Below are 25,851 nucleotides of genomic sequence, written 5' to 3'. Positions count from 1 at the left end.
GGAGTTACTTCTTTATAGAGATGGGAGACAACAGATGTGAAATAACACCTTTACTGTTGGACATGGTTGAGTTTTGCTAATTGGTTTTGCTAACCTGAGCTCCCCTCCTCCCCCCACCCCTTTTTCTTATTTCATTTCTGTTCAAAGGGAGGGTCTGATAGGTTATGGGGCAGGAGCATCTTCAGAAATGAAGGGGAGGTGTAAAAACAAAATAGTATCAATACATTTTTTTTTAACAAACAGGAAGTGGTAGTTACAACAACAGATGATCTCTAAGGTTTCTTCTTGTTCTGACATTTATGGTCCTAGACTGATAGATCACCCTCCCCAGTGTAACTGGAGTGACTGGGATTCCCCAGTCTCCAGTAAAGAATCCAAGGGAACTTGCTGGATTTTAAGTTGTTATTATATGGGGATTACAAAGATAACCAATTATACTGAAATACAGTTATAAAAATATTTTTAAAAACAGATTCAGAGACTCCAGGTTAGGGAACCCCTGCCCTTAGGGAAACATCTTTTCCAAATATAAAACTCCACTGAGTCCCCAGAGAACGTCTTTATTGGAATTTCTTTTCTATAATCTCTCTGAGCAGAAGGCTCTCATAGATGTTGGGTATCTGGCAATTGGTCTTATTAGTAGATGGGATCACCCTAGGACTTTATGAAAATTAATTGGTTGGTGAGGTCAAAGCAGTCCACAGCCTTCTCTCCACCCACCAGCAGACACCACAGGTTCCCCAGGACATACCCTACTAGGATGGCCTTGGAATTCCGGATGAGTCCGAAGAGCACAAGCAAACAGATCAAGACATCAAAAAGGAGGAGGCCCAGGTACCCCAGCCACCTGAGGACAAGGAAGCAGACAGGTACAGACTTTCCAAGAACACAAACAATGCTGAGATAGAGGCTACCAACAGCCTGTATCAGCCAAGACAAATACTCCAACTTCAGGAGTGACTGACTGCATTTCTTCCTAGTTTTTCTGTTTCAACACGGGACATTCCCACCACCATTCCAAAACTAGAACTTCCCTTTCCACCCATTCCCCCCTTTCCTCTTTCCAATTCCTATTCTTTACAGATCCCTATCTCCAGTAATGGGAGAAAAAGGCAGCAACCTTAATTTTACACTAAAGTTTTAGAAACCTAGTATGTTACCTCTTCAAAAGGGTATTTTCATTTTAAAAGAGGATATCGATAGTTTTCTTCATCCTAAGGGATGATTGTATTAATTGAGGGTTCTTGACCTTTTCTTGTGACATGGACCCTTTTGGTAATCTGACGAAGCCTGCAAATCCTTTCTCAGATTAATGTTTTTAAATATGTAAAATAAAATACATAGGGTTACAAAGGAAACCAAATATTTTGAAAAAAAATGTAATTTTTTTCCCATCCAAATTCACAGAGCCCCTGAAATTTATCCAGGGACACCTTAGGAGTCCATGGACTGAGGGTTAAGAACACTTGGTCTAAATAACAAATTTCCATGCAGAGAAAAGAAAGGAAGGAAGGAAGGCCAAAAGTAGGCCAGCTTTGAAAGCTATAGGTCTGAATTTATTGTTGTTGGTATTACTGAGTGGTTTTTAGTCATGTCCAACTCTTCATGACCCCATTTTGGGGTTTTCTCTGCAAAGTTTGCCATTTCCTTCTCCAGCTCATTTTACAGATAAGGAACTGAGGCAAATGGGGTTAAGTGACTTGCCCAGGGTCACACAGCTAGGAAGTATCTGAGGCCAGATTTGAACTCATGAATATGAGTCTTCCTGATTCCAAGCCTGGTGCTCTATCTACTGAACCACCTACCTGCCCTTGAACTTCCTATGTACTTACCAAAAAAAAAAATTTACACAACAGAGATCTGAAGTCTTATGTACAATCTTCTTTTTCTATTCTACTATGCATCTGGAAGGCAGCTAGGTGGTACAGTGGATAGAGTGCCAGGCCTGGAGTGAGGAAGGTGCATTTTTCTGTGTTCAAATCTGACCTCAGACACTTCCTAGCTGTGTGACTCTGGGCAAGTCATTAACCCTGTTTCCTCAGTTGCTCATCTATAAAATGAGCTGAAGAAGTAAAGTAAAAATCACTCCAGTATCTTTGCAAGAAAACCCCAAATGGGCTCATTAAACTACTAAACAACTGTGTATATGGAAATGCCCATTCTATTTGGTACTTGCTAAATTCAAAATAATTTTTTTAAATGAATTTCAGGCTTCAGTGGGAAAGATCTTTATAAGCAGGTACTTTGCCAAGCACCCCTCACATCATACTAAGCCTACTCCTCCAACCTCTGACCTCCTCCAACATTTTGAATCTCCAGGTCATTAGAACACAACAGAAATCTGAAATGGTCTGATCTTCCCAGAGCCTAGGCTCCATCCTGGGGCTCAACACTTTCAGCAGAGAAGCAACTTCCATTAGAGGACAGAGAACCAGGCACAAATAGAGGCTGGCTGCTCCAACCAAGCTAGACGTCCCCTAGGACTGAGCTCGTCCTGTAAGGTTGTCATGCCTAGCATGGACAAGAGAAGTGTGTAGCTTAGGAGACAAAATCGGACTGGGCATGTACAGGTAAGCAGTGCTCAGAACAGAGAACTGAAGAAAATGAAAGAGATGAGATCTCTTCTCTGGCTCTATCCTGCCTGGTTCCCAAAGGCTTCAATCCCCTTCCGAAATAGTAAGCCCATTCCCACACCCACACTGAGGCTGCTGGGATCAATGCCTATCCTGCCCCCTCTCTCCCTGGTCCCACTGCCTCCAGCCCTATCCTAACTCTCTGCTTCTACCCATTCAGAAAGTTTTCCTAGCTCCCACTCAATAAACCAAGAACAAGAAAAGGCATCAATGTTACTGGTGCCCAAAGCCAGCCTGGTAGAAGAAAATGGACCTCAGAGGGAAGCCGCTCTAACTTCCCAACCCATCTGAGCCAGAGCTGAAGAAAAAGCTATCCTTACCTATACCAATCATAGAGATCAACCTGCACGGCCAGATCCTCCAGTGATACTGCGCTGTTCTTCCAAAAGGGGATCTCTGTGGTCTGCCGAACCAAGTCATACAGAAGCCCCTGGAGTTTCTGGACAATGTGCAGATAATCAGTATGTTTTGTGTAGAGCTTCTCCAGGGTCTGAAGGCTGGTCTCCACTGTCTGATTGAGGGCCATTGTAGTGTCTGTCACCTGAAGGGGAGAAATTGGGGCAAAGAGATCAGGGAGAGAGAGGACAGGGCAGATGATGAGCTCTGGGTGGACAGTGGAGTAGGGACAAGGGGTAGAGCTGGTCCTGGGGCGGGTTTTAGAAACTTAGCATGTTACCTCTTCAAGGGGGTATTTTTATTTAGAAAGAGGATACCAATAGTTTTGGTATTGACTGAGAGAATCAATTTGAGAAAGTGGGAAATTGTTATCTCTTACTCTGTGAAGGAATGGGACTGGAGGCAGGCAATTAGGTAGAGCAGTGGATAAAGTGCTGGACATGGAGTCCAGATCTGAGTCTAAATCTGGCCTCAGGCACCAGCTGTGCAACCCTGGACAAGTCACTTTACAAGATGACCTGAGTTCAAATGCGGCCTCAGATACTTACTGGCTGGGTGACCTTAGACAAGTGTGCCTCATCCATAAAATGGAGCTTAAAGCACCTACTTCCTGGAGTTGTTGTGAAGAGACTACGATTTAATATTTGAAGTACTTCACAAATTTTAAACCGCTATGCAAATGCTACCTATTATTAGCTGTTGGTGGGAAAAGCATGGGATTTTGTGCCCTTGGGTAAGTCACTTCCCCTCTCTAAGACATAGCTTCCTCACATGAAGATGCTACTTTGGGTAATCTTGAAGTCACAGGGTGAGAGAGATGAAGGGGACCTCAGAGGCCATTGAGTACAACCCTCTCTCCCATTATGAAGGCAGAGAAATTAAGACTGAGGAAAGTAAAGTGAATTCCCCAAGGTCACAAATATAGTAAGAATCACAGGAGGAATTTGAATCCAGATTAAATAAATTCATAAAAGATTATAGATCTGGGGCTGAAAGGAACTTCAAAAATCACTTTAATTCAACCTCGCATTTGTAGATGATGTATAGCTGAAGCTTAGGACAGCTAGGTGGTGCAGTAGATAGAGCACAGGGTTTGGAATCAGCAAGAACTGAGTTCAAATGTGACCTCAAACACTTACTAGTTGTGTGACTGTGGGCAAGTCACTTAACCCTGTTTGCCTCAGTTCCTTATCTGTAAAATGAGCTGGAGAAGGAAATAGGAGTAGACTTGCCAAGAAAACCTCAAATGGGATCATGATGAGTCGGACACGGCTGAAAGCAACTGAACAACAGCTGAAGTTCAGGGAGGATGACCTGCCCAAAGTCACAAATGTAGTAATCATCAGAGATGGGACTTGAACCCAGGTCATCAGATCATAGATCTAGAATTAGAAGGGACCTCAAAGGAGGCCATCTAATCCAACCCTCTCATTCTGCAGATAACAAAACTGAGGCTTAGGTTAAGTGAATTGCCCGAGGTCATAAAAATAGCATTTATCAGAAGCTAGATTTGAATCCAGCTCCTTTGACTCTAAAGTCAGTGTTCTTTTCTATCCAATTAGAACATTCAGAGGTCCCTGGGAGAGGAGGGTAGTGATCGCTTTTCTCATCTAGAGGTCAGTAATAGCTCAGAGGTAAAAATGGAAGCCCTTCAGCCCCACCACGATCCAGGAACTTCAGAGACGCTGACAGGGACACGAGCAGAGGTGAACAAGATCTGCTATTCAGATAATGTTAAATATGTCGCTTGAACGAAGCCATTCATTAAAGAGTCTCCTCTGTATATTGAAAAGGCAAAATTCTGGTCCTGTCACTTTTCTCAGGAGTGTTAGCCAGAAGCTGTTGCTTTACACGCACACACCCCCATTCACAATCTCTTCTCTCTCTCTCTCTCTCTCTCGCACCCACACAAAACCCACCTTTCCCTCTCACTTCTCTCATACACACACATATCCCTCCCCCTTTTCCCCACATATATGCCAATCCTCCTCTCTTTCTTCCACTCTGCCTTTTTCTCCTTTCACAGACAATAGGATCATGGACCTGGAGCTGGAAGATACCTCTGAAGTCATTTAGTCTAATCCTCTCATTTTATAGAGAGCAAACTGAGACTTATAGAGGTTAAGTGACTTGCCCAAAGTCATATGGGTAGGAAGAATCAAAGTTGGGATTTGAACTTAGATCCTCGATTTTGGAGTCAATGTTTTTCCATTATAATAATTGTATTATTATGTAATATATTATACAACTATATAATATATAACATATTAATATAATATAGTCTATGTTATAAACTACATATTATCTATTTTATTATTTCCATTATAAAAATTATGCTAGTATTGTATAATAATTTCCACCTCTTTCTCTCTATTACACACACACATATAAAACCCTTATATTTCCCCACACAAAACCAAATCTCCCCCTACTCTTACCCATGCATACTCTAAACCTCACTTCTCTGCATCCCCCTCATACATCCCACCCACTCACACACATGCACACCCCACACACACATACACACATATCCTTTGGCTGGCAAATTGCAGCACTCAGCATGAGGTTTCTTGAGAATAGGAAGAAAGAATACAGCAAACTCTCTCTCCAAGGCCATGGCAACCCTCACTCTGAAGGCCAGAGTAGAGGGGGATGAGGTGAACATCCTTAAAAGAGATGGCTTCTTCTTTTGGATCTCCCCACCAACCCTAAGGCCAGTTCCCAGGCCCATTGTTCTCCCAATTTACCCGATCCTGGACTCCAGCCACAGTACGGTTTGCATGGCGAAGCGAATACGTGACCCGATGAATGCCGTCGCTGGTCTCTCCATTGCCATAGAATCCCACTGCGATGCCAGCACTAAGGAGAGGCGGGAGAAGCTGGTTAGGAAAACGCTCATTTACCCAAGAATTGGCAAGCTCTCTTTCTCCCTCTCCCACCAGGAACAGCCTTCTCAGCAGATAAGGTGAAAATACAGGTGAGAAGACAGAGGAAGCTGAGGTAAGACTACTGAGCCTTCCAGAGGAACCCACTGACTTCAACTTCAGGTAACAAGGATCCACAAGTACCCAAAAAGGAAGGAAAGTGAATCAATCAGAGATGACAAATATTTATTGATGGCTTACTATGTGCAAAGGGGCCTGTCCAGGATGGTGGGAAGTTTACAAAACATAAAGCAAATTAAGTGACAATTGGTAGAGCATTTTGAAGGCCCGCAAAATGCATTACATAGTCAACAAGCTTTTATTACATGCTTCCTACTGCCAGGCACTGTGGAAGAGCTGGGAATACAAAGGCATAAATGGTTCCTGCCATGAGAGAGACAACATATCATTATCTCATTTAATTCTCATAACAATCAAACAGTCAACGAGCATTAAGTGCCTACCAGCAGTCAGATTATCCCCATTTTAGAGAAATGGGGAAACCAAGGTTCAAAAAGAGGTTAAATGATTTGACTTTTAATCCCCTGAGTCTGATCCTCTGAATTGCAAGTGTCTCTTCCCTCCCATTACCTTATGTCTAGTTTGTCGATATTTTATATATCCTTATATATTGTCTATTCCACTGAGTTAGCTCCTTAAAGGGAAGGGCAGAACCTTGCAATAGGACTAGGAGATCAAAGATTTAGAGGTGGAAGGGAAGCCATTGAATCCAACTCCTTCATTAACAGATGAGGAAACTGAGGCAAACAGAAGTTAAGTGACTTATCCAAGGCCACACAGCTAGTAAGTATCTGCAGCATGAGTCAACCCGTATCTTCCTCACTCAAGGATGAACGTTCTTATCTATTAAGACACTTAGCTGTAGGCGTTTAATAAGTTCTGGATGATTACTCAGATCACACATTTCCTAAATGGCAGAAGGATTGGAACCCTGACCTTTCCTGACTTCAAGTTCAACCCTCTTTCAATTAAATCATGCTGCCTCTAATGGTAGAGACCTGTGTTCTCCAGGAATTTATCATCTAAGTAGAGAAACTGAATAGACAAAATTAATTCGAAATGATTTAGGTTAAGTGTTAGGTGAGTAGTGGAATCAGAAAAGATTCCATCAAAGATATGGGACCTGAAAGTTAGGTTGAAATATAAATTGACCCATAGTAGAGGAAGCACACTATAGTGTGAACAGGGCAACGTTAGTCCAGCTCATTTTACAGATAAGGAAACTGAGGCAAATAGGGTTAAGTGACTTGTCCAGGATCACACACCTAGTAAGTGTCTAAGGCCAGATTTGAACTCAGGAAGATGTCTTCCTGTCTCTAAGCCCAGTGATCTATTTGCTTTGCTACCTAGCTGCCCCTTGACTTGATTTAACTTGATCCTAAATTGGGCAGGAAGGGGGAAGGAAGTGCTGGGAAAGCTTCCCTGTTGATTCACAAAGTAATAGTTTGTTTGAATAGGAAGCAGTCTCAGAGGATCATCTTATCCCAGGGTCCTTAACCTTTTTGTGTAGACCCCTACTCAGAATGTTTTTCTATGTATAAAATATACATTTATACAATATATATACAAAATAAAAGACACCAATGCAGTTATTAAAAAGATTTTAAGTTCATGGACTCTAGGTTAAAAATGCCTGGTAGTCTAATCCCCTCATTTTACAGAGGTTCTGTGACTGTGACCCATAGAGGAAAGATCAAACTGCTCATGACTAGCCCTGAGGTCCCTGTCCCACCTTCTCACCTCCCCTCCCCTCCCCTCCCCTTTTTAGACTTAAAAAAAATCAAATGCCACCAACTCATTCTTAATTATAGGACCTTGAAGACTGGAGGCCTTCAAAGCCTTCCAGTTCTCAGGAGAAGCATTAGCTAATTTGTCTGTGTAATTACCACCTTACACTCCAGAAGGAGAGGAGGGATACTATTTTGGGAAACCTGGTCTTGCTCTCTCTGCCCCACCCCCACCCCTCATACTCCCTCCCAGCTTTATCCCCTTTCAGTTTGGTTGTTCATTATACGTTCACCACTGGGGTCACCCCCATACCTGGAAAATGCTGGGATAAAAGAGTTGTCTTCTGCCCTAAGGCCCACCCAGCCATTGAGAATCATAGAGATCTTAAAGATTATGTCCTCTGGTCCCCACACGATAGGAAGGAAGAAACTTAGGCTTGAAGGAGAAGGGGTTTGCCCAAGATCCCACAATGAGTTAGTGGCAAAGCTAAGACTTGAACCCAGGTCTCTTGACTTTCAATCCAGAACCCCATCTCTGCTAGAGAAACTAGGTCAAAATTAGGATGGTTGTCCTCCCTGGCAACAACCTAAAAAGGCAAGAAATGCCCCTGTCCCCCTAAATATTCCTACTAGTTTTTAATTATTTCTCCAAGCAGAGTGGGATAGAGTAGGAGTCAGGAAAATCTGAGTTTATGTCCAGCTTCAGACCCTCACTGGCTGTGTCACCCTGAGCAAGTCATTCAACTACTCAAACATCAGTTTCCTTATCTATAAAATGCGGATAATTTCATCACCAACCTTACAGGGTTGTTATGAGATAACATAGATAAAACTCTTTGCAAATCTGAAAATACTATAGTGCTTATATATTATATTATTTAATTATTATATAATATATGATTTCTATATTAGCCGTTATTAGTATTTAATAACTCTTTACAGCTTTGTCTTCCATCGTTTTCTCTCAACCTTCCTGGAAACTCTTCTCCAGAATGTTTCACCTCAGAGTTAAAGGTTTTACAAATTTATTTTCCATTATATAAAATAACATCTTTCCTTTTATATGGTTCTAAACTCGTCTTGTTTAGAGTTCAAAGGGAATAACCTCCTAATTGTAGAATTAGGATTTGGTGAACTAAACCCACTATCATCCTTATCAGCATTGTTTGCATTACATCTCCCTATGCCCAGACAGAATCGTTAGGGGCATGCTATGAAACTTGCAGTAACAGTAATAGTAATAAATATTTAGCATTTATAGACTGATTTAAGATTTGTAAAGTGCTTTACAAATATTTAATTTTCAATCAATAAACATTTATTAAGCACCTACTAAGTGCCCAGGTACTGTGATTAGCCTCAACCTCAACCCTCAGAGGTAGGTGCTATTCTATTCCTATTTTACAGATATGGAGAAGAGGAAGAGCAAGGTTAAGTGACTTACACCCAGGGTCATACAGCTAGCAAGGCAGGACTTGAACTCGGATCTTCCTGACTTCAGGCTCAACTCTCTAATCGTAGCACCACCTAACTTGCTTAATAACCTATTGGGTATATAAGAAAGAAGCACCAAAGAGAGGAACAGGGAAAGCCTCTCCATTGCCTATCGAATAAAGTCCAAATTCTTTAGCCTAGCATTCAAAGAAAGTCTTTCATCAGCGGGTTCCAAACTACCTTCACATCTTGACTCCCACTACTCCCACTTCAGGTGTACAACAGGTCAACCAAGCCATCCAAACTCACCATTTTCCAAACAAAACCCTGTTGAAATCCTACCATCTTCAAGGCTCTATTCAAATACCTTTGTCATGAAGTCTTCCTTCATTCCTGCCCACAGACACTAAACCAGTGATTTTTTTTTTCCCTTTGATTTCTGGAAGCACTCTGCTTATATCTCATTTGTGGACCTGGACACACACTTAAAAGATCACTTGCCAGACTGGGAGTCAGGAGCCATTGAACAAAATTATTTACCTATCTATCTTTCTGTCAGTGGATCAAAGGAAAAGCAACTTAAAGAAGACACAGGATGAGTGAGATTCTCCACAGTGGCCACCCCGGTTTAAGTCTGATATGCAGGTGTCATGGGCCACAAGCTCATCTCAAGATTCCAGTCCTCCTTGGTGTCCACTTACCACACCTGGGGTACAATCCCTTCAGGCCAGAGCTATAACTGGCTTGAGGCAAACAAGACTTTGCCCTACAGCAATGATATTGTGTGTTGGTAAGCAAAATGGGCTCTTAACACTTAGTTAGACCAAGTACCCTTGAAGAGTTTGGCTTTTGTTTCCTTTGAGTAATTCAGTGTATTTTATTGAGTCTTACTAGGTGCTAAGCCCCAGGCCCAAACTCCTATTAGGTGTAAAACCTATGTGGGTGTGGATTGGTAACTAAGGTGGGGCCCAAGGTGGGGCTAACTAAGGGGAGGTGTTAACTCAAGAGCCAATCATAGCAGCCTAAGTTCTGGTCATTCAGATGACGTTTGATGACATCTAAAACCCTGTAAGAAGAGAAGACAGAGCCATTTGCACAGGGCTCTCACTCTTGGTGGCATTTGGAGACTCCTGGGCAGCTGTAGCTAAGAAGCCCTCTAGTCCGTAAACCCGGATGTTGGGACTTTGTTAAACTCTGGTAACTATGTATTGGAATTTGAATCAGACTGCATTCATCACCGTGACCCACCTGGTGATAAGCTTCTCCAAACTTAGCTAGACTGGCCCATGAACCACAGGCATCCAATCTATCACCAGGCAGAGGGCATTTTTGTTCATTTGTTTTTTACCTTTCTTTTTGATAGTATTTTATTTTTTCCAATTATATGTAAAGACAATTTTTAAAATTCATTTTTAGTAAGATTTTGAGTTTCAAATTTTTCTCGCTCCATCTTTCTGCTCCCTCCTCCCTAAAAGAGTAAGAGATTTGATACAGGTTATATATGTGCAATCATGCAAAACATATTTCCATATTAGTCATGTCATGAAAAAAGAAGCAGGCCAAAAGAAAAAAAAAAGAAAGTGAAAATAGTATGTTTCCCTGTGCATTCAGACTCATTCAGTTCTTTCTCTGAATGTGTATAGCATTTTCCATCATGCGTCTTTGGAATTGTCTTGGGTCATTGTACTGCTGAGAAGAGCTAAGTCAATCATAGCTGATCATCGCACAATGTTACTGTTACTGTGTACACTTTTCTCTTGGTTCTGGTCACTTCACTTTGCATTAGTTCATGTAAGTCTTTCCAGGTTTTTCTGAAAGCATCCTGCTTGTCATTTCATACAGCAAAATAGTATTCCATTACAGTCATATACTACAACTTGTTCAGCTATTCCCCAATCGATAAGCATCCCCTCAATTTCCAATTCTTTGGAAAAGAGCTGCTATAAATATTTTTGTACTTGTACATCCTTTTCCCTTTTTTATTATCTCTTTGGGATGCAGACCTAGTAGTGGTATTGCTGGATCAAAGTGTATGCGCAATTTGATTGCCTTTTGGGCATAGTTTCAAATTGCTCTCCAGAATAGTTGGATCAGTTCACAACTCCACCAACAATTAGAGGTCATTGTTTTTCAAAGTAATGTTATTTTATAATTTTCTAAGGTATTTCATGAGTTTATTTCAGAGGCTTAATGATAAAGTATGCTAGACACCTCCTGACAAAGAGATAATGGATACTGGGTATGGAACGAGATTTTTTTGGACACAACTAATGCAAGAATTTGTTTTTTAACTATCCATACCTGTTAAAAGGGTTTTGTTTTTCCAAAGGGGAGAGAGGAAGTAAGAGGGAGAAAAAAATAATTTTTTTGTTCGTTGAAAAAAATTTAAATTAAAACAATTGTTTCATGAGTATATGTACACTTTAACTCCCCAAATAGACTGCAAACTCTTTGAGGGGAGGCTTGTAATTATTACATAACTAAACTTTCTCTCCATCCTGCCCTGCCCCTCCCCAACAAACCCCAACTTAGAATAACAGAATGTTAAGAACAGGAAAGGACCTTAGAGATCATTCAGTCCACTATCCCTCATTTTATAGATGAAGAAATGGAAGTTGTGAGATGTTGTATGTTGTCCAAGGTCAAGAGGGATAGGAAGGAGCAGAACTGAAACCAGAAAGCAGGTCTGACCCCAATCCAATGCTCTCTTCACTACAGCCCCAGTGTCTCCATCAATGCCCAGTAAGTCCTTGCTGGATGAAATTTGCCCAGAGGGTCGAATATGATAGTAGAAGACTATAGACTAAGGGTTCTTGAATTCTTTTGTGTCACAGACACATCTGACAGTTTATGACTCCTTCTCAGAAGAATGTTTCTAGCATTAAAAGACATAAGATTACAAAGGAGACAAATTCTATTGAAATGTAGTTTTATATACCTTATATACATATATACATACACATACACACATATGGATATAGATATAGATATAGATATATAGATACAGATATAAAAGATCACAGGCTCCAGGTTTAGAACTCCTGTCTAGATCCTAAAGAAAGTTCCTTCTCTGAACTAACCCCCTTCCCAGGCACAAAAATCTCCTCGTCAAATTGTCTCCCAGACCCATAAGAATGACCAGGACATTAATAATAAACAAGTGAGAAAGAGCAACAGAGACAGCGATTGAAATGGACAAAGTGACAGAGACATAGGAGTAGAGACAGTGGTCCATGGATGGAGACTGACATCATCAAGGATATGAAAGAGGTTATGATCAAATTTAGGGGTTGACAAGGAAAGGAGCATGGTATAGTGGGAAATCTACAAAATCTGGAATAACAAAACCCCCCCAGGCTCTGTTATTTAATACCATTGTGACAATTTTGTAATACTCTGGACACAGCATCTAACTCCCTCAGTCTTCCTTAGTCTCCTTGTTGGTGAAATAAAGGGGTTGGACTTACTGATGGTTCAAGTCTCTTCCATCACTAGACTTGCTCATCTTATAAAATCAAAAGCATTTGGAAGAAGGGCTTGGTTTTAGGTGCCCAGTTCTGCCAGGATGGGCTTGGTTCTGTATGGAGCAAGACCAAGAAAGCAAGAAGATTAACAACAAGGAGTCTAAGGAGGAGAGGATTTCCAGAAAACCCACAGAAGCCCTGGCTGATGGGCTCCCCCTGAGGCCCTGCTGGCAGACTAGGGGGCTGACTCCCGACTGACACAAAGGGAAGTCAGCCTCGCACAAGCCAGGAAGGGGCAAAGAAATGGGCCCTGAGGTGCCGTCCATCTCCACCAGAGCAAATCAAAGTGATCCTAATGCCTACCGAGGAAGCACTTAGCAGCAGTAATGGGCCTGTAATGACTCCCGAAGAAGAAGTGAACCACTGGAGGCCATTATCAGAGAGAGGCAAGAAACGGTGTGCCGAGGGGTAGCAGTGTCAGGGCAGAGATAAAGACTGGGGCTGCGGGGGAGGGGCGATGACAGCAGGGTTTAGAGACAAACCCATGATACCATCATTTATTAGGAGCATGGGGCAAAAGAATTTGTGGAACACTACTTCTGGACTCAACAAGCCTTGGGTTGAAGTCCCACATCTGCCACGTATTATTAACTGTGCAACCACAGGCAAGTCACACACTACCTGGGCCTCCGTTTCCTCATCTCTAAGATGGGAATGATAATAATACTTTCACTGCCTAACCTCATAGGGCAAGTTTAGGGAAAGTATTTGATAAACCAAGGAACATCATATGAATGGGAGTTGCTATCAGGAGAGGTAGCATGGTGTAGTGGATAGAAAGCTGGCCTGGAAGCCAGGAAGAACCGGGTTCAAATGCCACCTCTGAAAAATATTGGGAAAGTCATTTAACCTTTCAGGGCTCTAGGAAACCTAAAGGAAAACAAAATTTCAGAGGACTTGCTGACCTGCATTGTTTCAGAGGGAGTTTTCTCACTAGGGAGTTGCCCTAAATCAGGGGTGGGGAATCTGCAGCGGCCTCAAGGCCACCTGTGGCTTTTTCCCTGGGTGCAGCCTTTTGACTGAGTCCAAGTTTTGCAGAATAAATCCTTTTATTAAGGGGATTTGTTCTCTGAAGTCTGGATTCAGTTAAACGGCCAAACTTAAAGACCTAGAGCAGAAGTGGGAAACCTGCTCCCTTAAGGCTACACATGGCCCTTAATAAAAGGATTTGTTCTGTGAAGTTTGGATTCAGGGCCACATGTGGCCTCAAGGCTGTGGGTTCCCCACCCTTTCCTTAAACCAATAAAATCAAAAGTCCAGTCCCTATCATCCTCATCATCATTGTGGGTTGCTAGGTTGTTCTTGAACTAAAGGGATCATTGAGCCTGTTGTGATAAGACAAGACAAGCCTGGGGACAAGGACCCCAACAGCTGAGGGGAAATTAGTAATGGCCAGGGTAGCTGGGAACTGGCCCCTGGGTTTTACCTTCTGTGTATACCAGAGGTGTCAAACACACTGAATCCAGATTAAAATGTAATTGGGAAATATTTAACAAAACAAATACAAATAATAAAACACATATAATGTCATATATTTTGAAACTCATTCAATGTGTAGCTTGCATGGATTTTTGTAGTTGTTGCTGAGTCATTTCAGTCATGTCTGACTCTTCATGACCCTATTTGGGGTTTTCTTGGCAAAGATAATAGAGTGATTTGCCATTTCCTTTTCCAGATCATTTTATAGATAAGTAAACTAAGGCAGACAAAGTTAAGTGACTCACCCAGGGTCACACAGCTAGTAAGTGCCTGAGGCTGGATTTGAACTGAGGAACAGAGGCCTTCCTGACTCTAGGCCTGATGCTTTATCCATTGTACCACCTAGCTGCCCCATGTATGGATGAGTGGCCATGGCTGCTATCTGAGTTTGACACCAGTGGTGTATACCCACAGAGAAAAGAGGGGATGATGGTGATGCAGAGGAAGGAATCAATTATAGCTTTCCCCTGCCCAGTCACTTCTGAAACACCCATCTTAGGTCTTACCCATCCATGAAACATGGACCATTCTCCTGCCAAGCCCAGCAAGAAGCCCCCTGCCCCCTCTAGGCTGAGGTCTTCCTAGGACACTCATTCTGCATTAACAATAGCTTCGGGAGTCTGCAAGCAGGGTAGCAACGGCAGCAGCCTCCAAGACACTGCTACCACCAACCATCAGGCTAAAAATAGGAGTGGGGAGGACTCCTGGAAGAAAGGGTTAGGAACTATAGCACCTGCATAGGATCAGGATTAGCTCTTATGGCAGCCGATACTAGCTAGCTAGAGGAAAACCCTCCAGCTCTGGCAGGGATGGAAGGCGTGGGAATCCTCGCTTCCTGCAGCTCTGCCTCCTCTTGCTTGGGCCATGGTAGCACTGGGTGGGGCATCCTAGAAGCAGCAGGCTGGGTCACAGAAGCTGCCCATCCCCACCCCCCACCCCCAAATCAGGGATCCTGGGCCTCCAGAGGCTGATTCATCTCTGGATTTTGCCGCTCCCCGGTGCTACGGACTCTCTTGGTGTCTCAGCAACTGTTTCTGCAAAGGGGTGGGGGCACAGGGGGGCTCCCTGTTGCCTCTGCCAGTGCCTTGTGCAAAGAAGGACTGAAAATACCCAAATGATCAGAGCTTACCTCAAGCAGAGCAGCCTGGCTTTGTCCCTAACGAGCACTCCTCAAAACCCCAGGGTAACCTATCAGCAGTCACGTTGCAGGCAATGAATCTGGGAAGAGACCTATTGCTTTCCTAGCCTTCTTTTTTTCTATCACAGGCATATCCCCCTAAAGCATGCATCCTTAACCTATTTTGTGTCACAGACCCCTTTGGCAGTCCGGTGAAGCCCTATGGCTGGTCCCCTTCTCAGAATAATACTTTTTAAAATGTACAAGATTACAAAGGAAACCAATTATACTGAAATAAAAAAGTAATTTTTTTTTCTCACCCAACTTCATGGACTTCCCTGAAATCTATCCACAGACCCCTTGGGAGGATGTGAACCCCTGGTTAAGAATCATCCTAAAGGAAACTGGCAAACAGATGGTGAACTCAGCTACAAAACTGAGTGGGGAATAGTTCTCTCCTCCCACCCCCAACCAGACGCACACTTATCCACAGGCTCACTTGCCTCTGGGATACAAAGCACAGTTCTTGAACCCCTAAGAAGGCCCAGTTCAGTCTGTGCCGAGTAAACAGGTGATGAGATGCTCTCTGAGCATCTTGCTCTCTGAGAAGCCTAGTGCTAAAGGTGCCTGCTCACACTCCAGGAAGAGCCAAATACCTAGACAGGTGAGATTCTATTCTGGCTTTTCTGAGATTTCCAAGAAAAGAAAACTCCGTAATCCATGCCAAAGCTGAAAAGCCTTCCTTAAGTCTAACCCTGAGTCTCTCATGATGCAGCAGCTTAAAGCTGAACCCTCTTGCTCCGCAGAAAACAGAAAGGACCAATACTAGTCACCTCCCTCTGAATGACATTTTCTCCTAGGTGAAAGGAATATTAATAAATTTAAAAATAAGTCATCTCTCTGAATATCTCCTGGACAATAAAACTGGAAGTTCTTCTTCACAGGGGTCAACAAATCCTGCATGCTAAGGGGCCAGCTAATTTCTTTTTCTGTCCTTTTTTTTCTTTTATTTAGAGGCAATCACGGTTAAGTGACTTGCCCAGGGTCACACAGCTAGTAAATGTCTGAGGCCTGATTTACCCTTGTCCTCCTGACTCCAGGGCTATTGCTTTATCCACTATGCTATTTAGCTGCCCCTGGCTCAACTGATTTCAATGTAGCTCCCATCAATTTGGCTCGAGTGTTTTTTTTAAAGTGTGAGAAGAACTTCATTCTGCTGACTCATACATATTTACTTATTACTCTATTCTTTCAATAATCTCAGAAGGAGGCTACCTTGGGTGACAGATGTAGACCTGCCTTTGAAATTAAGAAAACATGCGTTCAAATTTCACATCTGGCACTCACTCACTGTCTATGTGACTCCGGGCAAGCCACTTAACCTCTGAGTGCCCCAAGCATCTACTTATGCGAGTTCTTAATCTAGCATCCATGATTTTTTAATATTTTGATGACAGTATCAATATAATTTATTTCCTTTGTAATCAAAAGATTACAAAGGAATTTTATTTTATGCATTTAAAAACATTTTTCTGAGAAGGGGTCCGTGGCTTCACCAGACTGCAACAGGGGTCCAGGATACAAAAAGGGCTAAGGATTTCTGCTCTAAGACTATAAGTAGGAAAGAAGATAAAGTTCCTCATCAGAAGCTCTTTATACCTATGAAATCACTGCTTCAATATCTCCCTCCCTGCCCCTTCCAGCCCAAAACAAAACAAACAAAAAAAAACCAGCTAAGCAAACAAAACCACCTTTGAAAGAATCCACACCACCACATAGCCTAGAGAGCAACATGGACCCATCCACCTAAGGTTTTGTCAATGGACACAGCAAACAACCTTGTCCAGCTGAGGCTTGAGCTGCATGTAGGACTGGTTTCATTTTTTGTGTCTTCACGGCCTGGCACAGTGCCTGACACATGATGGGTGCTTAAACAACATTGTTGTTCCTTGGTTGTTTTCATTTGCGCCCAACTCTTCATGACCGCATTTGGGTTTTCTTGACAAAGATACTGGAGTGGTTTGCCGCTTCCTCCTCCAGCTCATTTTACAGATGAGGAAGCTGAGGCAAGCAGGGTTCACACAGCTAGTAAGTGTCCGAGGCCAGGTTTGAACTCAGGAATGTGAATCTTCCTCACTTGAGCCTATGTGCTATGCCACCTAGCTGCCCACTTAATAACTAATTGTTGATTAATTCGGTACCAAAGCCTCTACCCGTACACAGATGGCACAGTAAGTACCCAGATATGCTCTTTGGCATTTTCTGACCCTTTCATACACTTCCAGTGATCCTAAGCTGGGTCTGGACCTGAGTTTGGGAACTAATGCATCTAGTCAACAAGCACCTGCTATTGGGCAGGCAGGGGTGGGGAACCTGTGGCCTCAAGGCTGTATGTGGCCTTCTAGGTCCTCAAGTGCAGTCCTTGGAATGGGTTCAGTCAGAGGGCCGCACTCGAGGACCTAGAGTGCCACATACTCCCTCAAGGCCGAAGGTTCCCCTTCCCTGTGCCACACACAGTGCTAAGAGCCAGAGATACAAAGAAAGGCAAAAACTAGTCCCTGCTCTCAAAACGCTCACAGTCTAACAGGGGAGGCAACATGCAAACAACTATGTATGAGCAAGATATATACAGGATAAATTAGAAGGAATGTCAGAGGAAAATCACTAAGATCAAGGGGGTATGGGAAGAAGCCAGGGAAGCCAGGAGGAGACATGAAGAGGCAGAGAGTTGAAGATAAAGGCCATCTGTATATGGGTATGGACAGATTGTAAGGAGGCCAGTGTCTCTGGATTGCAGAGTACACGGAGGGGATAATTAATTATTAATGAAACCATTTGTTTTTGCTTTCACAGGCCACACAGATGAGGAAACTGAGGGCCAGAGAGGTTAAGTCATTGCCTAAGGTCAGAAAGACGAAGGCAGGATTTGAACCCAGGTCATCATCCGCAGCCTGAACCAGAGTGCTAAGGCTCGAGAGTCAATGCAAATGTGTTGAACCCTGGTTCAGCAAATCTCCTTAGTTGGGGCTCATGCAGGACCCTGGAAGGGACGGAAAGAAGACAAGGATGCCACTCTATGAGAACCTCCCACACCCCACGTCCCACCCAACCCATAACCTTAAGTTCGAAGGCCAGACATCTTTGTAGCTCCCACAGAGCCAAGCACTACACCTGGCACAGAGTAGGGCCTTTGTATGTGTCGAATGAGAGGAGGGGAAAGGAAGAGAAAGGAGGGAGGGCCAGGGCCAGCACTCACCTGCAGACCAGAGTAGCAATGATGACACACCAGGCCGTACAGCAGCAATCGGCGTCGAGATGTTCCTCACTTTTCCGATGGCGACAGCACAGCCAGAAGGAGTAGAAGAGGAGGAAGAGGAGGTCCAAAGCCAGGCAAGATACAGCCACGCTGCCCAGCAGCAACAGGGCCTATGGAGAGAGAGAGATGGGAGATGTATTATAAAATCATCAGTCATCAAGGCCAACCTTTGGACTTCACAAACGAGGAAATGAGGCCTCAAGAGAGGTCAAGTGAGTCGTCCATGGTCACACAGTAAGTGTCATGTAGGATTTGAACCCAGGTTTTTCTGACTCCAAACGCAGTATTTTACCCACTAGTCAATAAGTGTACCCACTATGTTCCAAGCACAGTGCTTGGAACATAGTAGGTGCTTAATAACTACACTATACCACATTGTTTCTAAATGTTTGTATGCTTAGTGTAAGGGACCCCCAAGCCACTAATGAACTCAGTGATGGAGGTGAGAGCTAAGCAGAAAGACTATGGCAGGAGGGAGAGGAAAGCAGGTTGGCATGGAGCTGATGGCAGAGTGGTTTAAATACAAACAGCCTGCCCCACTGGCCTATTTCCTTCAAAGAAGGATGCCAAGAGTAAACCAATAATTAATATTGAACACACAGGCAGCTCTGCCTATGTGCAAAGTGCTTGAGAATCGTTAATTAATCCAACTCTAGGCCATCTGCAAACAAACCCCTCCTTCCTACTGCCAGAAAGTCCCACCTCCCTCCAACTGAACTATGAGTGTCTGGGGAAACCTAACGTTCTACAGAGAAATGAAATGATATAAATAAAACTAGCTTCCTGAAAGGTTGCCATATTGTTTTCCCACCTCTCTTGACAGTTTCTTCAGTGATCTCAGTGCCACTGGCAGGCCCAAGGTACTGGGGGGAGAAGGGGAGGTGGAGAGGTGGAGGAAGAATTAAAGAAGAAAAAGGAGAGGGGAAAAAAAAAGGAAGCGGGGAGATGAGAGAGGGCATACAGATAAGAGAGACAGAAACAGACAGAAAGTAGGACAGAAGGACAGAGAGATGGAGAGAAGAAGAAAGCTACAGAGAGGATGACAGAGAGAGAAAGACAGAGAGAAGACATAGAGGAAGAAAGTATTCAGTGAACCACTGACCCCATTGCCTGTCTCCCTAACCTCCAACACTCCTCCTCTAATTAGGTGCTTGATGGTTATTTATTTCACACTAATTTGCAATTGGCCTATTGCAATGCCATATCATGGCATGGAAGGTATCCACTGGGTTCCTAAAGGATATGGCCAGTGGGAAACAAACCCTAACAGGTCTTACCAGGTTAGAACTTGGTTCAGGTATGGGCTTGGTGACAGACTGTGTGTCATCTGTGGAAGAGCTGAGTACAGAGAAAGTCACTCTCAGAAGGCTGGCCACAGGGTCACTCAGAAGACCATATACTTAAAATGTGGAGAAGTGATTTGCATGAATAGAGAAGGAACCTATACCAAAGAAATCATAGTTCTTTGGTAGAATGATGTATTTCCGAGTTGCTTTGTGCTGGGTACAGAACAGGTGAACTGCTTCCTGCCTTCTAGGAACTTAAGAGTCTGTTACTAACCTTTTTTCTAGGTTGTCTCCTCTTTACTCCATAAGGAGTGGACTTTCATTCCCTAGGGAGTTCCCTTCTTTGTTCCAAGTACATCCTGAAATTGATTTCAATTCTCCTTTCCCTTGTAAAACATCTACAGAGGCAGATAAGGGGCTATGCTATTGAGGGTACTACATTCCTCTGTGTACATGCCTCTCTAGCACAAGGTCACACATACAGGCCATTAATAATATTGACAATTGATGATGAAGTAGAGACAAAGCTTTTGCCTGCCCACTTTAGGACCGATTGCACTAGCCCTGGCGGAGATGAATTGTCCAGGTCACTATCCAGCCCTCCAAAGGCAAGAGGAATGGATGGCAGCTCCTATCAGAACTCAAATGCCTCATTTCTCCAAAACTCATCACTCAGCCTTCCCAACCCTCAGTCCCTCTAACTAAGAGGGAAATCTGACATCCAGATAATGATTTTGATCTCAAAGGCTGCTTACCCTGTTAACCACAAAGAAGTAACAATGAATCACCCAAGCTGAGAAGTAGGACACTCCCACAGAGTTAGAGAAAGCCCATTGTAAGGATGTCTTATAGTAAATTCTTGGGAAAGATTCAGCTTTTCCATTGGCTCCCATTCCAGAGTTCATTGTTTTTGTACAACTGCCAAAAAGATTTTTCCTAAAGCATAGGTCTAACCATGTTTCACTCCCTACTCAACAAATTCCAATAGCTCCCTATTACCACCAGAATCAGATAGAAAGTCCTTCGGCATTTACACAAGTGCTTTACAACCTGAACCCTTACTACCTTTCTAGGCTCACATTTTGCTCTCCCCCAATTACCATGGAAGGGAGAAGTGATATCTCTAATAAAGGCAATTTTGGAAACTCTGTTAGCAGATTTTATTTTCCCTGGGAAGTCTCAGGCTCCCTTTCTCTGGCTGGCAAGTTTTAAAGAGGGCTGGTCCGGGATGGCTAATTCTGTACAAAGAATGAATCCCATCTCCCTCAATTACTCTACAATCCAGCCATACTGGACAACGTTCCTTGTACAAGACACTCTCATCTTCCATCTTCATGCCTTTTCACTGGCTTCTCCCACTACTTCTACCTGGCTGGTCTTTTAGAATCCCAGGATTCCTTCAGGACTCGGCTCCAACAATACCTTCTAGAAGCAGTAGGTCTTTCCTGTCCCCTCATCTGCTAGAGCCTTCCTGGCTAAGGCTGCATTCCACTTACTTTGTATGGATCCAGTATATTCCTATTTTTTGTCATCTTTTCTTCTGCATTAGAGTATAAGCCCCTTTAGGGAAGGCACTGTTTTTGCATCTCTTTGTAGTCCTAGAACTCAGCCTGGTACCTGGCACACAGGAATATTTTAAAAATGCTTGTTAATTCTTTGTACAGAATTAGCCGTCTTGTACCAGTCCTCTTTAAAACCTGCCAGCCAGAGAAAGGGAGCCTGAGGCTTATCAGGGAAACTCAAAACTGCTAGCAAAGTTTCCAAAATTGCCTTTATTAGAGATAGTACTTCTCCCTTCCACAGGAGGGGGAACCTCATGTTGTAACCAACTACCCTGAGAAGGCACACCCCCTGTCCAACTCCATACTACAGAAGGAACACCATTCTTGCTACCTGAGGTCCTTCTCCCCTCTGATAATATTGGAAAGGGCAGACCAGTAGGCTTCTCTCTCACTGTCCAGGAGCGCTGGGGAGTAGGTGTTCTTCCTAAATTACTGATTTGCTGAAACATGAGGTCATCGCATTTAGTGAATAAATACAAAGTGTTGTGCTAGGTGCCCAGAAACGAAGATAATGAATGGACCATGCTCTAAGAGACTTACAGTCTGAGAAAGGTCTTTTCATATGCTAGCTGCCAAATGGGTGCTTCAGACAATACATCCTGGAGATTAAAGAATAACCCTGGCAAAGCGCACCAGGATCTCCAATGACAGGCTAATTCTGTGATGGTACGTGCTGACTTTGGCCCCAAACCAGAATCACTTTTAATCTGATACAGGAATACGTCCCCAATCACATTCACCAACCTGCTGCTTATGCTGAGCCTCTGGCTACATCCTAACTAGTCAGTGCTTAGAGGGATAAGAGTTACTAAAGTGGTATTTCTTGGTTTTTGTTTTTCTGATTAGGGCAGTAAGGAGAGTAATAAAACAAAAACCAAAACCAGACCACTTGATGACAAAGATTTTCTTTAAAGTTAGAAAAAATAGCCTAGGACATTAACATACTATAAAGTACCATTGTTAATAATTAATATTGGATAAGTCAGTGAGCCACAAACAAGGTCTTGGCTCAAACCAAAGCAACCCTTTACAGTTGGTCAAAGGAGCTCTGCAGACTCCAGCTTCCCAATGCTGGCAGGACCATGTTATTCCCTAAGCAAGCAGAAGGCCTGACTTCTGGGGAAGAGAATCTTTCTAAGTCTGGCTTTAGATTAGAAAATAGAAGATGGAAAGTCTAATGGAGGAATGGGAGAAGGAAGAAAATAAGTATTTCTATAGAATGTACTATGTGCCAGGCACTGTGCTAAGTGCTTTACAAATGTTATCCCATTTGACCCTCACAACAAAATAGGTACTATTATTAATCCCATTTTACGGATAGAGAAACTGAGGCAAACAGAGGTTAAGTGACTTGTCCAGAGTCACACAGCTAATAAGTGTCTGAGGTGGTATATAATGGCTACAAGAAAAGGCAAGGGAAAAGTGGAGCTATTAGAATAAGGGACAGGCAGCCTCATTCTAGATGCTGGGGTTTTTTAGCTAAGGAGAAAATTTCTTCAACTAGTCCCTCTGACTCTCCCCTCCAAAGACTCTTTGGTTCAGACTGAGCCCCCATTCACCACTGCTGCTGCCAATCATTCCCCAGAATTACTAGACACAGGGGCTGATCTCAAGTTATTGAGCCATGATGCATACATCAACCTTGGATAAATAAGAACTGGGTAAATGGACATTCCCATACATTCTGCTTTTTGCCTCCAAGATCTACCCACAAGGCTGTGATAGTTTGCTTTTTGAAAAAAAATGTTGTGGGAATGGTTACTAATAAAAGGTGTTTCAGATGGTAACTCCTGAAGAAGAAAAACCATCTTCTGGGGACAAGTTTATTTCCGCCCTCACACATTAGGTGCTTTCTTCACTTTGCAACAATTCATGTAAGTATTCCCATGCTTCTCTAAATTCTTCACAGTCATCTTCATCTTACAGCAAAATAATAATCTGTCATAAAGGTATCATAATTTGTTGAGCCATTTCCACTATATATTTCCTTTGTTAAGAAAATATTGTGATAGTTTGTTTTTACATCACTTTGATTTCTTAATATAGCACACTCCCCCAACTCAGTGAACCACACCCTGTAACAAAAAGAAAAAAGAAAGGAGTAGGAAAAAAGCAGTTCAGTCAAACTAACCAATATATTGACCAAGCTGGACAGTATATGCAATGTTTTACCCTTCCATTGTCCCCTGCCACTGCAAAGAAGGAAGGTGAATTTTCTCACCTCTTCTTTGGGGACAAGCTTGGTTATAATATTCTTGGGCTCAAAGATCACCGCAGACGGCAACTGCAGCCATGAAATTAAAAGACACTTGCTCCTTGGAAGGAAAGCTATGGCAAATCTGGACAGCATACTAAAAAGCAGAGCCATCACCTTTCCAACAAAGGTCTGTATAATCAAAGTTATGGTTTTTCCACTAGCAGGGTATGACTGTGAAAGCTGGACTATAAGGAAAGCTGAGTGGCACAGAATCAACATTTTTGAAGTATGGTGCTGGGGAAGACTTTTGAGAGTCCCTTGGAGATCAAATTAGTCAATACTTAAAGAAAGTATCCTTAATACTTAAAGAAAATCAGCAAGGAGACCAAATCAGTCAATACGTAAAGAAATTAATTCAGACTATTCACTGGAAGGTCAAATACTGAAGCTGAAGCTTTAGCTACTTTGACCATACAATGAGAAGACGGGACTCATTGGAAAAGACCCTGATGTTGGGAAAGATTGAAAATGAAAGGAAAAGGGGACAGCAGAGATGAGATGGATAGACGGTATCATGGAAATAATGAACATGAACTTGGACAGGTGGTCAGAGCTAGTGGAGGATAGAAGGGGCTGGCGTGCTATGGTTCATGGGATCGCAAAATATTAAACACAACTGAATGACTCAACAACAACAATAAATTGGTTATCGTAACTACGCAGCTTTCAGATCTTTCTATTTACATTGTAGTCATTGTGCATATTGTTTTCTTGGTTCTAGTCATTTTACTCTGTATCAGTTCATTAGTCTTCTCATGTTTCTCTGAATTCTTCATATTCATAATTTCTTATAATACCAAAATTCCATTTCATTCATGTTCCACAATTTTTAGACACTTCCCCAATTGATGGGCACCCACTTTGTTTCCAGTTCTTTGCTATTAGGGAAAGTTTTGTTACCAATATTTTGGTGCAAATGGAATCTATCTTCCTGGCTTTTTTTCCTGTTCTTGATATACTCAGTAGTGGGATCTCTGGGTCAAAGAGTATGGACACCATGCTACTTTTTCATGGGAGGAAGAGTTTGTTGGGGACCTTCTACTTGTGATCTTATAGCTCCACTATATCTCTGGAAGGCAAAACGAAGAATATGGCTATTCATCACACTGGTGACCAAAAAATAGATGGAGAGCCAAGATGATGGCTTGCAGATGAAAGTCCAATTTTCCAGAAGTTTGCTAAGATAAAACAGTGAGATTTGGACAAGGACCAGACTTGATACAACCAGACAGTTATTTTATTCCACAACATTAACTCTGTGAGGCCCCAGGATTCTCTGGAATTAAGCAAACAGCCCCCACCCCTTCCCTTTCCCTCCAGGGGCCTCTGGGTGGCTGAAATATGTCAATCAGAATTCAGTTCTCAAAATGTTCCCATGGACCCCTGAAGGGAACCAAAAGGACACAGCACTGGAAACCCACAGAGAGGAACAGAGATCATCTCACAGTCCTGTGTAAACTATGTCCCTTTTCTTGCCTTCATGAAAGATACAAGTGGTCTCCCATTTGAGGAATATATTCTCTCCTCACCTCACACTTGCCTTGTAGAACCAACAAGCTTCCTTAAAAGCATAACTCTGGTACCACCTCCTAAACAGGGTCTTTCCTGATTACACCTCCCCCCACTCCCCACCCCCAGGTATTAACACTTTTTGGCAAACATTTGGGAAATTACTCTGTTTGAATTTTCTATTGATTTATTTAGGGCACATAGTACACAAAAGAGAATGTAAGGGGCAAGAGCCCCTCCATTTTTGAGTTGGCTTTTTCCCCTAAGCTAACACATACCTTTGTGCAGAATAGGTGTTTGACAAATGCCTGTTAAATTAAATTGAATAGCTCTGGCTTCTGTAATCATTTGCAGGTAGCCATGGGCTACAACGGAAAAGACAGGGCAGTAGCCTTTTACTTCCTATTCAGGCTTTTTATCCTTTTTATCCACTACCTGCTGCCACTCCTAAAGGCATCATCAATCTTATTATTCAATTCTTTGATGATCTTCAATTAAATAGGTGTGTAGCAACTATAGCTTAGACCATGGTCTTTTTTTTTCTTTTTAATAATGGCTGTGGCAAACATACTACATATATGAATAAAAACCCATGAACCCAGTCAATTGATTAACAGAGGAGAGAGAATGTAACGTCTTTGAAGGCAGGGATGATTTCATTTTTGT

The 25,851-nt window shown here is 42.7% G+C and overlaps 1 protein-coding gene across 1 annotated transcript in view; it reads right to left on the bottom strand.

Annotated features, from left to right (window-relative positions):
* The window catches only part of TTYH3 (tweety family member 3), a 191,385-nt gene that overhangs the window by 63,303 nt on the left and 102,231 nt on the right, over positions 1-25,851 (bottom strand). Inside the window, exons 2-5 of the mRNA XM_036741300.1 lie at positions 18,512-18,681; positions 5,777-5,888; positions 2,954-3,174; positions 752-847 (exon numbers count right to left, since the gene is read on the bottom strand). Of these exons, the coding sequence (XP_036597195.1) occupies positions 752-847; positions 2,954-3,174; positions 5,777-5,888; positions 18,512-18,681 (599 nt within the window). The remainder of the gene's footprint in view (positions 1-751; positions 848-2,953; positions 3,175-5,776; positions 5,889-18,511; positions 18,682-25,851) is intronic.

Source organism: Trichosurus vulpecula, chromosome 1 (assembly GCF_011100635.1).
Source record: "Trichosurus vulpecula isolate mTriVul1 chromosome 1, mTriVul1.pri, whole genome shotgun sequence".
NCBI classification, from domain to species: Eukaryota; Metazoa; Chordata; class Mammalia; order Diprotodontia; family Phalangeridae; genus Trichosurus; species Trichosurus vulpecula.
This window is presented reverse-complemented; position numbering and strand designations above follow the sequence as displayed.